Here is a 14,880-nt window from a genome sequence, read left to right as displayed (position 1 = left end):
GCTGCTTGCCACAGTATTATGCCACATCCCCTCTCTGCACTGTAAGACTTTGATGTAGGCCTAAATTGACTGCGAAATTCTGACTGTGTATTTAACTGTAGGCTATATATTACACAGTAATATTACTGTAAACAAATATAGTACCGTACTGGTGAAACTGCTTCAAGTATTCAATTGTAATTTTACAGTGAAAAGTTTTACAGTGTGTCCAGCTGGGCCTAGTGCCGTCTCCTCCTGTCTGCTCCGTGATGTATGAAACAAACCATTTTGTGCACTTCAACCACAAGACCCGTAGCCTGTGATCGTGTGACGTCTCTTCATAAGGAGGCCACTGTGCGCTGTGTGTGTGAGTGAGTCCAGAACCAATGGGAGGCGGACAACACGGACCGGCCTTGCAGACACTGCGGTCTCTAGTCAGAGAACAGGCGGAACGGGTTTAGGACTGCAGGCAGCGGGCCAGTGACCGGACGTCTCCGGAGCGCAGATGGGAATGTTCTGCAGAAACCTGATCTATTACCTCTCTACACTACTCTCTGCCCACTGTAATTATTTTCATTGATTTTTTAACATCAACTGAAAGTAAAATTGGGTGTGAGAATCGTTTGCGTCTGTCATGCAGTGAGTTGAGGAATATCCTGTTAGGCCGTGTGCAACTACGTAAAAGCACATGTGGCAACAAGTTGGTTAGATTTGGGGTTAAGCCAATCAGAGGCAGGCTAGGAGTGGGACATAACTGAATTTGTGATTTCGCCTCGTAGGACGTCACAATAAATGTATGTTGTCTGATCAGCGGACATTTACCTATGGGCCGCTGACACCGCTAATCAAAGGGATCGTCTTTCCTTGAGTGGAGCAAATTCTGGAACTTATCCTTCGCTGTCAGTCGCCTGGGAACCCACTGAGGACCTCAGACAGACCACCCAGAGAGGAGGATCCTGCAAGCTGCATGATGGGGCTCTGTGTGAACGCAGTGACAGTCGCGCTCTCGTGCGTGTTGTTTTATCTTTCTGCGTGTGCAGAAACTCAAGGTAAGTCCGCGACATTTGATTTGATTTGATTGAGTGAATATAAAATACCAGCGACGGACAAGCAACTTACAATCCATGGTTTCCGTGATCATCATGGATCATTCATGATTATTATGCTTTATTTATCAGCCTCTGTTTAATGTTTTGATACAATTTTAATATCATAATCATACCAATAGGAATATTTCGCCATCAATCTGCCGTCCCTAGATACCGCTGATTATGCAATACCTTAAGAAAAAATACTTCCTGATGACTATGACTTAAATCCACCACACTGAACGCAAACTGAGCTTATTATATTACCAAACGCCATCGGACCATGCTGTTTGTGGACGCAGGTTTTACCACCATAATATGCATGTTAGGCTATATTCTTATTCATGCATTATCCAGTGACGTTTGCATTTACAAAAGTGCAATAACAATTCAACGAACCATCTCGCCCCAAAGATCATACGTGAGAAGAACATGGGAAAGTCTAGAATCCGCAGACGAGCTGACAGAGAGTGGCTCCTGCGCGGCATGTCTGGACTAGTGTGAAACCAAAGCCATTTCGAAGCAGTGTCGGCGCTAAGGTGGGGCATTTGGGGGCCGTCTAGGTGACGTACATCGAATTAGTTCGTTGCTCATTCGGTTTTAAACGACCGGTTGGTGCAGTTGACCGCAGAGCAAGGCATCCTGGCACCGGAATGAACAATAGGAATGAACGCAGTCGAGGTCATGATGACGGAGATAGCATGCTAATCCTGAAAACTAGCCTCCGAGTGGAGGTGAGAGTCAGCGGCTGGCTGTCACTCAAGAGGCCGCCCCTAATTATTCATACATTTGAACCTCCAATAAAATAAAAACTGGCCTGCTAAAAAGAAATTCACCCCACTCAGTGTTGTCATGGTGATATGAACTAAACATTATGGACCAGGCTGTAAATAGGTTTAATAAGACTGTGAAAACGGCCTGTTTAACAAGTGAGTCAACGAAGAATTGCTCCCTTTTGGTACCACCTCGTAGTGGCCACCCGGTGCTACTGCAATGTCTGTCCCTTCCGCATTGGATGCTGGTAGAACTCGCAGTGGCTGGGGCTTGGCCTAGACACTCGTGCCCACTGCAGAGTGTCTGGACACCTCGCCCTGACCGTTTCCGACGAGCTTGCAGTCACCTTGCGTGGCTGACTCCGCCGTCGGTGTGTGAATGGGTGCATGTGAGGCGGCGTTGTAAAGCGCTCTGAGTCTAACCCCGGCTGCCTTCGCTCCAAGGGCCCGTGGTGAAGGCGACGCTGGGGGCCCTGAGGGGCCGGTACGTCGGGGTCAAAGGTCAGGAGGCCGACGTCCAGGCCTTCATGGGCGTCCCCTTCGCCAAGCCCCCTGTGGGCCCGCTGAGGTTCAGCGCCCCCCAGCCCGCGGACGGGTGGGAGGGCGTGAGGGAGGCCACCAAGGAGCCCAACATGTAAGGAGTGGGCACGCAGACACACACACACACACACACACACACGCGCGCGCAGGCACGCACACACACACACGCACACACACACACACACACACACACACACACACACACTCACACACACACACACACACACACACACACGCACACACACACACACACACACACACGGGAGTGAGCACACACACACACACACACACACACATTCAAACACACATACGCACACACACACACACACGGGAGTGAGCACACACACACACACATTTGATTACTTTATTTGGAATGACCAATACTACAACACCATAGCATCCAAACACACACACACACACACACACAAACACACACACAGGAGTGAGCACATACAGGAGTGAGCACACACACACACACACACACACACACACAGGAGTGATCACATACAGGGGTGAGCAGACAAGCAAACAGGAGTGAGCATACACTAAGAGGAGTGATTAGTAACATGAGTGAGCAGAAACAGGAGTGAGCGGGCACAAACGGGAGTATGGAAGCATATATGTAGCAAAATTCAAATGGCAATGCAATTTGCAATTTGCAATTCAATAAGTAATTACGTTATGCAATTGACAATGCATTATGCAATTTCATAATGTAATTTGTAAATACGTTATTCAAAGTGTATTTTAATATGCAAAGTGACAATGCAATCCTCAATTACATTTGCAAAAGTTATAACAATAAAAATACAATAACATTTTTATGGAAGCATATATGTAGCAAAATTCAAATGGCAATGCAATTTGGAATTCCATTATGCATTTGACAACGCATTATGCAATTTTATAATGTAATTTGTAAATACGTTATTCAAAGTGTATTTTAAAATGCAAAGTGACAATGCAATCCTCAATTAAATTTGAAAAAGGTTTTAACAATACAAATAGAATAACATTTTGTCAAATTCTTTGAGTTCCTTTATACAAATTGAAAAGCTATAGCGTCCCCGTGATTGCAATCCACTTAGCCACGCTCCGTGTGTTGCGATATTCAAATGACATTTCAATCCGCAAAACGGAATCCAAAGAGGAATCCAAAGAGGAATCCAAAAAGTCAATATGCAAAGTGGCAAACGTATCAGCCAATCAGCGTCTGGGCGGGAACTACGTCACTTGCTCGTAATTCCCTTGTTCACTTCTAGTTCGTATGTGTCAGGTCCATGGTCACCAATGGTGATTATTGATACGCTCCGAAGTTTGGCCGATGATGTGGAGAACAATCGTGTTGAAGACACAGATGCAGTAGATAGAGTGCGTGTTCTGGGAGATAGGATAGACGACTTATCCTCACGGGTACGTTTTGACGCCAGTGTGGTAAACACAAAGATTTCCAAAGTGCTACAGGCACTGGGTGCGAAACATAGGGTCGGGAGACCCACCGTCTCCACCTACTCCTCACCTACAAAGCTCTCCACAACCTAGCCCCCAGTTACCTCTGGGACCTCCTCCAAGAATACACTCCCTCCCGCTCCCTCCGCTCAACCTCTGCTGGACTACTATGTATCCCCACATCACGACTCATTACGAATGGGTGCCCGGTCATTCAGCTGTTCAGCACCCAGGCTCTGGAACTCCCTCCCCCCACACATAAAACAGTCTGACACAATAGAAAGTGACGTAGTTCCCGCTGGTGGCTGATACGTTTGCCACTTTGCATATTTACTTTTTGGATTCCTCTTTGGATTCCGTTTTGGATTCCGTTTTGCGGATTGAAATGTCATTTGAATATCGCAACACACGGAGCGTGGCGAAGTGGATTGCAATCACGGGGACGCTATAGCTTTTCAATTTGAATAAAGGAACTCAAAGAATTTGACAAAATGTTATTGTATTTTTATTGTTATAACTTTTGCACATTTAATTGAGGATTGCATTGTCACTTTGCATTTTAAAATACACTTTGAATAACGTATTTACAAATTACATTATGAAATTGCATAATGCATTGTCAATTGCATAACGTAATTACTTATTGAATTGCAAATTGCAAATTGCATTGCCATTTGAATTTTGCTACATATATGCTTCCATACATTTTTGTCAAATTCTTTTGAGTTCCTTTATTCAAATTGAAAAGCTATAGCGTCCCCGTGATTGCAATCCACTTCGCCACGCTCCGTGTGTTGCGATATTCAAATGACATTTCAATCCGCAAAACGGAATCCAAAACGGAATCCAAAACGGAATCCAAAGAGGAATACAAATAGGAATCCAAAACGGAATCCAAAGAGGAATCCAAATAGGAATCCAAAGAGGAATACAAATAGGAATCCAAAAAGTCAATATGCAAAGTGGCAAACGTATCAGCCAATCAGCGTCTGGACGTCACTTTCTATTGTCTCCAAATATCTCCACGGTAATAATAATAATAATAATAATACATTTAATTTAAAGGGCGCCTTTCAAGACACCCAAGGTCACCTTACATAGCATAAAGTTATCATAAATAGTTTAAAACAACACATTGTGGAAAAATAATAATAATAAATAAATAACATATAAATAACATAGGGTCTCCCGACCCTATGTTTTGCACCCAGTGCCTGTAGCACTTGGGAAATCTTTGTGTATACCACACTGGCGTCTAAACGTACCAGTGAGGATAAGTCGTATCCTATCTCCCAGAACACGCACTCTATCTACTGCATCTGTGTCAACACGATTGTTCTCCACATCATCGGCCAAACTTCGGAGCGTATCAATAATCTCCATTGGTGACCATGGACCATAGGCGACGAACTAGAAGGGAACAAGGAAATTACGAGCAAGTGACGTAGTTGCCGCCCAGACGCTGATTGGCTGATACGTTTGCCACTTTGCATATTTACTTTTTGGATTCCTATTTGTATTCCTCTTTGGATTCCTATTTGTATTCCTCTTTGGATTCCTATTTGGATTCCTCTTTGGATTCCTCTTTGGATTCCTCTTTGGATTCCTCTTTGGATTCCGTTTTGCCAAATCTTAGCGTTCGTTTTGCGGATTGAAATGTCATTTGAATATCGCAACACACGGAGCGTGGCGAAGTGGATTGCAATCACGGGGACGCTATAGCTTTTCAATTTGTATAAAGGAACTCAAAGAATTTGACAAAATGTTATTCTGTTTGTATTGTTATAACTTTTGCAAATTTAATTGAGGATTGCATTGTCACTTTGCATGTTAAAATACACTTTGAATAACGTATTTACAAATTACATTATAAAATTGCATAATGAATTGTCAAATGCATAATGTAATTCCAAATTGCATTGCCATTTGAATTTTGCTACATATATGCTTCCATACGGGAGCGACCCCAAATTAAATGTGAAATGTGACAATATTGGCTTCAAATCAGGAGGTTAATATTTGGTATTTGGAAACGTTCACCGATACTTCATACATAATGAGGAGTAGTCGTACAAGCTTCACCAGTTTGTCCGAGCTGTATTGTATTTCGTCATCTTGTCAGAAACCAAATTAGGCCTCAGTCGACCATCGAAGCCTTATCCCAGAGCATGAGGAATGAACCTCTCGGTGTTCTCCAACAGGTGCCTTCAGAACAAAGAACTCCTGGAAGGCCTGATGACGTTCCTCTCCATGAAGGTGGAGCTCCCGGACGTGTCTGAGGACTGCCTCTACCTCAACGTCTTCGCTCCCTCGCACGCCGCCCCGGGCACCGACCTGCCGGTAAGAGTCCTGGGGGAGGACAGGTCCATGTTGTACCCCCACCACGTCTAAGGGTCCTGGGGGAGGACAGGTCCATGTTGTACCCCGACCACGTCTAAGAGTCCTGGGGGAGGACAGGTCCATGCTGTACCCCCACCACGTCTAAGAGTCCTGGGGGAGGACAGGTCCATGCTGTACCCCGACCACGTCTAAGGGTCCTGGGGGAGGACAGGTCCATGCTGTACCCCGACCACGTCTAAGGGTCCTGGGGGAGGACAGGTCCATGCTGTACCCCGACCACGTCTAAGGGTCCTGGGGGAGGACAGGTCCATGCTGTACCGCGACCACGTCTCCAATGTAGTTTATTTGATTTGAATGCTCACTATAACGGCCATGCTAGGTACCATTTTAAGTGTTTGATCTGTGACGGTAGAGTCGTACACCATCACACAATAAAGGGAGTCAAACAGAATACAGTTTTAAATCATAAAGGTAATTCATTTGAAATAAACAAGGTGAAACAAATGTCTAGGGACAGTTGGTTTACCTGCTAGGATATCTGATGAAAGAATTAGATCAAGCAAAGTGCCCATGTGAAAGAGTAAGGCAGTTGAGGGCCAGCATCCACCCAAAGGGTGCCACTGAAGGGTGCCACTGAAGGAGGGTGAAAACCTGCTTATCTAACCCCACCCTCAGTGCTCAGGTGTGGTCAGTTAGGTCATTGTGACTCTGAGGCCCAGCCCTGCCCTTGTAGTGACAGCTTTGACCCAAAGGGGGCGCAGGGGGTTGACACTGATCTCAAAGTAGAGCTACAGGTCTGGTGAGTGTGGTGGGGGCTGACTGGTTGGTGTGGTGGAGGCTGACTGGTTAGTGTGGTGGGGGCAGACTGGTTAGTGTGGTGGGGGCTGACTGGTTAGTGTGGTGGGGGCTGACTGGTTGGTGTGGTGGGGGCTGACTGGTTAGTGTGGTAGGGGCTGACTGGTTGGTGTGGTGGGGGCTGACTGGTTAGTGTGGTGGGGGCTGACTGGTTAGTGTGGTGGGGGCTGACTGGTTAGTGTGGTGGGGGCTGACTGGTTAGTGTGGTGGAGGCTGACTGGTTAGTGTGGTGGGGGCTGACTGGTTAGTGTGGTGGGGGCTGACTGGTCAGTGTGGTGGGGGCTGACTGGTTAGTGTGGTGGGGGCTGACTGGTAAGTGTGTTGGGGGCTGACTGGTCAGTGTGGTGGGGGCTGACTGGTCAGTGTGGTGGAGGCTGACTGGTCAGTGTGGTGGGGGCTGACTGGTTAGTGTGGTGTGTGTCGGGGGTCCCTCTGTAGGTGATGGTGTGGATCCACGGTGGGGGCTTCACCAGCGGCGCGGCCACAGTCTATGAGGGCTCGGCACTGGCGGCCAACCAGGACGTGGTGGTGGTCGTCCTCCAGTACCGCCTGGGGCTGCTGGGCTTCTTCAGGTGAGGTCAGAGGTCAGAGGTCAGGAGGTCAGGGGACGGACCGGACGGAGCCTCCCCAAAGTTAGGAATTAAGGAACACCGTGAGGGAAAATCAGGAAAAACAATAACTCAAATATAAATACATTTACATTGAACCTTTTAACAGACGCTTTTATCCAATGTGACTTGGAGCAAGTACATTTGTCAGATGAAAGAGAAAAAACAATACATCGCTGTCGGTACAATAAGTCTGTTCATAGAACCGAGTGCAAAACACTAAGTGCGTAAGAGGGAAGGGGGATGGGGGCGAAATAGAAACAAATGTAATCAAGGCTTTGTAGCGGTAAAAACAACAAGATGTTACCTATTTGGCCGTCAATAAGGGTTAGGAGCGTTAGCTTAGCAGAACCACTAACGTAAGTCAACTAAACGGTGTGTTCCCACCTCTCTGGACTCAGTGAGCTACCGCCCGGTCGCCCTGATGGAGTCAAATCAAAGACTAGTACAGTCCAGCAGAGTCAGGTGTGTCATCAGCAGCCTGTGTCGGTCCCCTCCCCCAGCACCGGAGACGGGGCGGTCCCCGGGAACCTGGGCCTGCTGGACCAGGTGGAGGCGCTGCGCTGGGTCCAGCAGAACATCCGGGCCTTCGGAGGAGACCCCGGCCTGGTCACCGTCTTCGGGGAGTCCGCGGGGGGCAACAGCGTCTCGCTGCTGGTCAGAGCTCCTACACATTAGAGACGCGCACGGATGGGCTGTTGTTTCGTCCGCAACCGCATCACAAACGCATCATCCGTCCGCATTCGATCCGCACCAACGTTTTTTTACCGATTTTAAAAACCGCATCCACCCGGCGTCCGCCGATGCAAGGCGCTGCTGACGCGATGCTAGAAATCTCTTGCGTGTTCTTGATAGGAGACTGATCCAATGAAGCAAAGATAGTGCAAGGCTAAAGTCCCTAGTAGGATAGCCTATTGCCCGCTGCCATCTCCGAAGCGTTGATCAATAGTCCGCCCCCAAAGACGTTGACGTTACCACAAAAAAAAAAGATCCACATTCCTTGACAGAGATCTGCTTAGCATCATTGAATTCTGAAATATAATTCACCGCCGGAAAATGTTTGGTTTAACCGTCACCTGCCCGAATTTGATCGAAATGTTATTTTTTGTCTCGTCATCCGCCCGATCCGCGGTTTAGCCACGGAGTCTCTACTCCACACACACACACACACCCACGCCGTGGTTAGAGGATGATGTGCACAGAGTACGGTCGGGTGGATTAGCTGACACCCCGCCCCCCCCCGAACAGCTTCAGGGCTAACCCATGTGGGCTAACCCAGTGAACAAAACATAAGAAGAATTTAATAGGGACGTATATAAGTAGAAAAGTTTTTTTTTAAAAGAGGAGAAAGGGTGGAGGCGGGAAGGAGGTTTTGTGGTGAAAGCGATCTTAAAAAGGTGGGTCTTCATGTGGCCGGCCGCCCCACACTGCCCATGTGGGGGTTGTTGTGTTGCTGGTGATGGGTTCAGTGTGCGACTGGTCTGACATGGATGTTTTGTCTCTGCCCTGCGGCCTCTAGACGATCTCTCCGCTGTCCGCCGGGCTGTTCAAGCACGCCATCGCACAGAGTGGCACCGCGGCGTTGAAAAACCTGGTGTCCGACCAATCACCGCTAATGACCCAGGTACCTCTTATGCATACAGGGGAACTAATCAGGTTAAAGGTGCAGTATGTACGTTTTGTAGGTTTAGCTCAAGGCTAACTTACCTAACTCACCTTTAATGTGTGTATGTGTGTTTGTGTGTGTGTGTGTGTGTGTGTGTGTGTGTGTGTGTGTGTGTGTGTGTGTGTCTGTGCGTCTGTGTGTGTGTGTTTGTTTGTGTACAGTATACAGCATACTTGTATATTCATAACAACAGCTGCCTACTCTTTTTCATAACTAGATGGTAGCCAACGCATTAGGCTGTGACGCCAGCCCTGAGAAGATTACCAGATGTTTGAAGAACATGGATACCAATGCATTACTGGCTCTAACGAAAGTGAGTCCTGAAAGGTTTAAACACTTTGGTTCAGGATTGATCTACTGGCACACGGTGAAACGCAGTGTGAACAGGACTAAGTAACGACTTTCTGACTGCCCTTTGGCAGTGTTACCAGATTGGGCCAGATTTCCCTTCCAATCTGGCAACCCCAAGGGCAGTGTTGCCAGATTGAGCCAGATTTCCCTTCCATTCCGGCAACCCCAAGGGAAGTGTTGCCAGATAGGGCCAGATCTCCCACCAAATCTGCCAACCCCAAGGGCAATGTTGCCGGATTTGGCCAGATTGGGCCAGATTTCCCGCAAAATCTGCCAACCCCAAGGGCAGTGTTGCCAGATTGGGCCAGATTTCCCTTCCAATCTAGCAACCCCAAGGGCAGTGTTGCCAGATTGAGCCAGATTTCCCTTCCATTCCGGCAACCCCAAGGGCAGTGTTGCCAGATTGGGCCAGATTTCCCACCAAATCTGCCAACCCTGGCTGCAGACTCTAACATCCCGTTCTCCTCCAGGACCCGACGCTGGGGTTCCCGGTGACTGTGGATGGATTCTTCCTGACAGACAAAGTGAACAAAATCTACCGGGACCACCAGGTCCCCCCGATCCCCTTCATGACGGGGCTCAACAGTGACGAGGGCGGCTGGCTGCTGCCTTCTGTGAGTCCACGACCGTTAGTTTGTAACGGAGGAAGCATGGTCGGACGTCCTGGGGTTTGATTTATCAAACACACGGTACACCGACATGGACTGAGGGGTGTGTTGTGGGTACAGTGGCGGTGTGTATTGATGTTGTGCGTCACTAACGGGTTGTTGTAGGGCTTATTTTGTGTGTTTTAGGGTTGCACAGGTATCCACGTTTTCTTTTTTGAATTAAATGAATTAACTAATTAAATAAGTTAATTAGCACTAAATAATTTATACAACAAATAAGTTGGTGCAAGTTGTTCTATAGTGGAGGGTCCTTGTGGGCGATTCAATCCCTCAGATATGTAATGAATAAAAAATAAAGTATAAAATATTAAATCAATCAACATCAAATGTAGACCGAAACGCTAAGAGAATAGCGATGGGCAACCGGCCATTTTGTCTCTTTCTTTAGATGTTATGCCCCCCGAACTGGACAGAGGGGATGGACAGAGAGCAGACCATGGCCATACTGGGAGTGTTCCACCCGGAGGTGAGTGGCCATACTGGGAGTGTTCCACCCGGAGGGGAGTGAGCAGGTGTTGTAGAAGGAACAACTCATTCCGCCATTTTGCTAGTCCGTGCTACGATGGTAGCTTCGGCTCCTGTCCACATGTCGAGTCTTTCTGGCAGGTTTGCTTGCTAGCTTGGCACTGGGAAGAACTGGGATGCACTGGAGAAAGAAAAGCTGCATCTCTGTGCTTTGTTTACTGTTGATATGATAGCTAGCCATGTTAGCTCCTAGCTCATAATTGTAGCGATAACTTTTTATTACACAACCATGATGGTTACAGTGTAAACGCAGAAAAAAAGATTACAGTTGTGAAAACAACCGACTGTATGATTATCTAAGCTTCAGTCCAGGGTTGTTGTTCCAGTGTGGATATGAGATTGGAATATAAAAGGGATGTCTTGTGTGTGTTTGCCAGCTCAAAGATAAACCCATACGGGACCTTATGGAGGAGGAATACTTAGGAACAACTGAGGATCGGAATGAAATCCGAAAGGTTTTCACCAAGCTGCTGGGAGACATGATTTTCACCATCCCAGCCATCATCACAGCCAAAGCCCACAGAGGTCAGTCTGAAGAGGACTCCTCTCATTAATAAAGCATCATTAAGCACTGTTAATAACGTCAGTCTCCACTGCTTGGAATGGTGTCGCTCTACACTACGTTCTTTTGCATTTACATTGCTGTTTACTTCATTTATGTTCTTCCTATTACTGATTTATTTTCTTTACTCTACAACTGTCTCGACTTTCTGCTGTGACATTTAAATTTACCGTCACATTTACATTTTAATTAACATTTACATTTACATGTAAAGCATTTAACAGACGCTTTCATCCAACGCAACTTCCAATAAGTACATTTGTAAGAAGAGTGAGAAAACAATAACATCGCTGTCGGTACAGTAGTGCTGTGACACATCCTATCTGCTCTTATGTATTATCTGCTCACATGTTGCCCCACCCTGTATGGTATGTTATTATCTGCTCACATATGTGTGTTTCTCAGATGGTATGTTATTATCTGCTCTATGTTATCTTTGTATTATCTGTTCAGATGTTATGTTATTACCTGCTCACGTGTGTGTGTGTGTGTGTGTGTGTGCGTCTCAGATGTTATGTTATTATCTGCTCACATGTTGTCCCAACCCGTGTGTGTCCGTCTCAGATGTTATATTATTATCTGCTCACATGTTGCCCCACCCTGTATGGTATGTTATTATCTGCTCACATATGTGTGTTTCTCAGATGGTATGTTATTATCTGCTCTATGTTATCTTTGTATTATCTGTTCAGATGTTATGTTATTACCTGCTCACGTGTTTGTGTGTGTGTGTGTGTGCGTCTCTGATGTTATGTTATATCTGCTCACATGTTGTCCCAACCCGTGTGTGTGCGTCTCAGATGTTATGTTATATCTGCTCACATGTTGTCCCTCCCTCCCTGTGTGTTTCCGTCCTAGATGCTGGGGCCCCAGTCTACCTGTACCAGTACCATCATGTCCCCCAGTTCCTCAAGGAGAAGCGGCCCAGCTTCGTGGGCGCCGACCACGGGGATGAGATGATCCTGGTGTTGGGATTCTGCTTCACCACCCAAACCCAGCTGACCGGTGAGTAGGCCGCCATTCGGAAGGTTCTAGAAATAATCGATTAAAAAAGGTATTGAAAAAAAAAAAAAAAGCCTTTTGCTAATTTCCCTTTTACTGTTTATGCATTATATGTTTAAACAACCCGTTTTTCCTCTCTCTTACACTCTGCAGCACTTTGAGATTTCTGAATGTAAAGTGCTCTACAAATTAAATATATTATTTTTATTATTATTATTGAGGCACTTTGGCAGTTGAGCGGCCATCTTGGTTCCATTATGTTTTGAACGCTAGCTTGGGGGGGGGGGGGGGGGGGATTGAATGCGGAACAAAGCCCGCAATGCACCCTTCATTTACATTTAGGGCATTCAGCAGCCGCTTTTATCCAAAGCGACTTACAATAAGTACATTTTTCAGAAGAAAGAGAAACAACAATATTTCACTGTCGGTACAGTGAGGATGTTCATAGAACCAAGTGCCAAGCTCTAACAATCACTAGGATAACCCATTCCCCGTACACAACAAAGATAGCTTGGATAAGATGCTACACAATTCTAAGTACTATTTTAAACTGCCAGGACGTACAACGTACAATAAGTGCGTTCATTAAGTGCCAGGAAGTACAACCTTACAAAAAGTGCATAAGAGGGGTGTTTTGAGGGGGAGGGTAAGAAGAAGGGGTGGTGGGGGGTAAGGGGGTAGGCTATACATAATCCAGGTGAACCTGTGCCTCTGACCATCCTACTGCACCCGTAGGTGCCTGCACAGCAGAGGAGCTGCAGCTGTCCAAACTGCTGATGTCCTACTGGGGGAACTTCGCCCGCACAGGGTAGGAACAACACCTCCAAGCTTCTCCATGAAAAACACCCAATGTCTCCCTCACTTAGAGGAGGACTTTGTCATGTCTACAGCCCGAGACATTTTGATTTAACAGAATAGGCCTGCATTAAAAAAATGCGTTGTTTCAACTCAAATTGCTAGTTTTTTAACTAATGATATTTTGTAGCTTTGTAACCATGTTTTACCATCTATTCTTTTACATTATCAATTCTAGAAAACGTGCTTTATCCTGCCATACAAAAACATACAATTCCACACTACTTCAACTCGCATTTCAAATGAATACAACGCCAGCTATATTCATGTCAATCGCCATTTCAAGTGACGTGGACTGAGGTGTCCCCCCCCCCCAGGAGTCCAGGCGGCCCCGGTCTGGTCCCCTGGCCCCAGTACGGGCCCCAGGAGAACTACCTGTCCATCGACATGAAGCAGGAGGTGCGGCAGCACCTGGCCAGCGACGTGTACACCTTCTTCACCAAAACCATCCCGGAGAAGCTGAGCGCCGCCCAGAAGAAGAACGGCCAATCGGAACACCCGGAGCTGTAGCCACGGGCAACGCGACCGCATCACCAGGAAGTGGTGACCATGCATCTCGGGGATTAATGATGTGCCTTATTGAGCTGTTTATGTTGATTATTGTGTTATTGTGCACATGGTTAACATGGATTCTTCAAAAGAACAGAAAAATCACAAACGTCTCAGAGTTCAGAGAGAACACTATGAAAATCAATTTAAAGAAGGGACAAAATAATCGAGTAGTGTGTGTTATCTTGCGTTCAAATGTACCTCTCCGTTCAATATGGTTCTGTGAGCCGGATTGTTTTATTTCTTGGACTGAATGTTTGGAGTTAGATCAGAGGACGTTTGAATGAATGAATGAATTATCCGTAAGGTCTCGAGAATGACTAATAGGGGATTCTAATAAAAAAAGATTTTAAGAAGGGGTCTTTGTGTTCATTTGATGAAACAGACATTTGAATACTGTAGTTGATTATAGTTCTTTGCACATGGCTGAAATGCCCACTGATGGCGTCGGTCAGTTCATGCTTCGAGGCGCATGATGGCTCCAAGAATATTTTGGGATTCCAGACAAAAAAATCACTATGGCAACAAGAACGATGCATGTTCAGAGGTTTGAGTTCAGGAACTGAAGAAGAGCAACGTGAACACACATCTACTGGACCAATAGCAGGTTGGTCCTGATTTATTTCCATTGTTTTAAAATATTTTTTTGGCCGAACAATATTACAATAACAATTGCCATCGATTATCTTCGTGTATTGGTGTATACTATATTAAGCCGAGTTACATTGAACAACGGAAGATGAGATGCCTCTTGTCTTGAAGCACTGAAATTAACTTTATTATTGTAATCCAAGTAGTACATCGTGTTCCGGCCGTTCATTGTAGCTAATATATTTGGAAAGCAAAGTGGTCGATAAAATCTCTACGAGGCCAAGAGATGATCCTGGCGTTATCCCGGTCCACAGCAACGAAATTCCGTTCTTAAACTTCCTTTGCGCTGTCCGCGCCAGTTAACAGTCCCCAGAGAGGGAATAACAAGAAGAGTAACAACAATGACAAGGGGAATAAATATCGGGATTTTTGTAATATGATTGACTAAACGTTGCAACATGTCGAGGGATTACTGTCTA

The 14,880-nt window shown here is 46.2% G+C and overlaps 1 protein-coding gene across 1 annotated transcript; it reads left to right on the top strand.

Annotated features, from left to right (window-relative positions):
* Positions 1 to 379: 379 nt before the first annotated feature.
* On the top strand, positions 380 to 14,481 carry LOC130386231 (cocaine esterase-like). The gene is made up of 13 exons (XM_056595032.1): positions 380 to 1,028; positions 2,285 to 2,474; positions 6,031 to 6,169; positions 7,463 to 7,596; positions 8,136 to 8,289; positions 9,152 to 9,256; positions 9,516 to 9,611; positions 10,120 to 10,263; positions 10,706 to 10,783; positions 11,220 to 11,367; positions 12,263 to 12,409; positions 13,142 to 13,214; positions 13,579 to 14,481. The coding sequence occupies exons 1-13, from the start codon at positions 947 to 949 to the stop codon at positions 13,769 to 13,771; spliced, it is 1,683 nt and encodes a 560-aa protein (XP_056451007.1). The 5' UTR covers positions 380 to 946; the 3' UTR covers positions 13,772 to 14,481.
* Positions 14,482 to 14,880: the final 399 nt, after the last annotated feature.

This window comes from Gadus chalcogrammus, chromosome 1, assembly GCF_026213295.1.
Source record: "Gadus chalcogrammus isolate NIFS_2021 chromosome 1, NIFS_Gcha_1.0, whole genome shotgun sequence".
In the NCBI taxonomy this organism is placed as follows: Eukaryota; Metazoa; Chordata; class Actinopteri; order Gadiformes; family Gadidae; genus Gadus; species Gadus chalcogrammus.
Note: the sequence above shows the minus strand (reverse complement) of the source record. Positions and strands in the feature narration are given on the sequence as shown.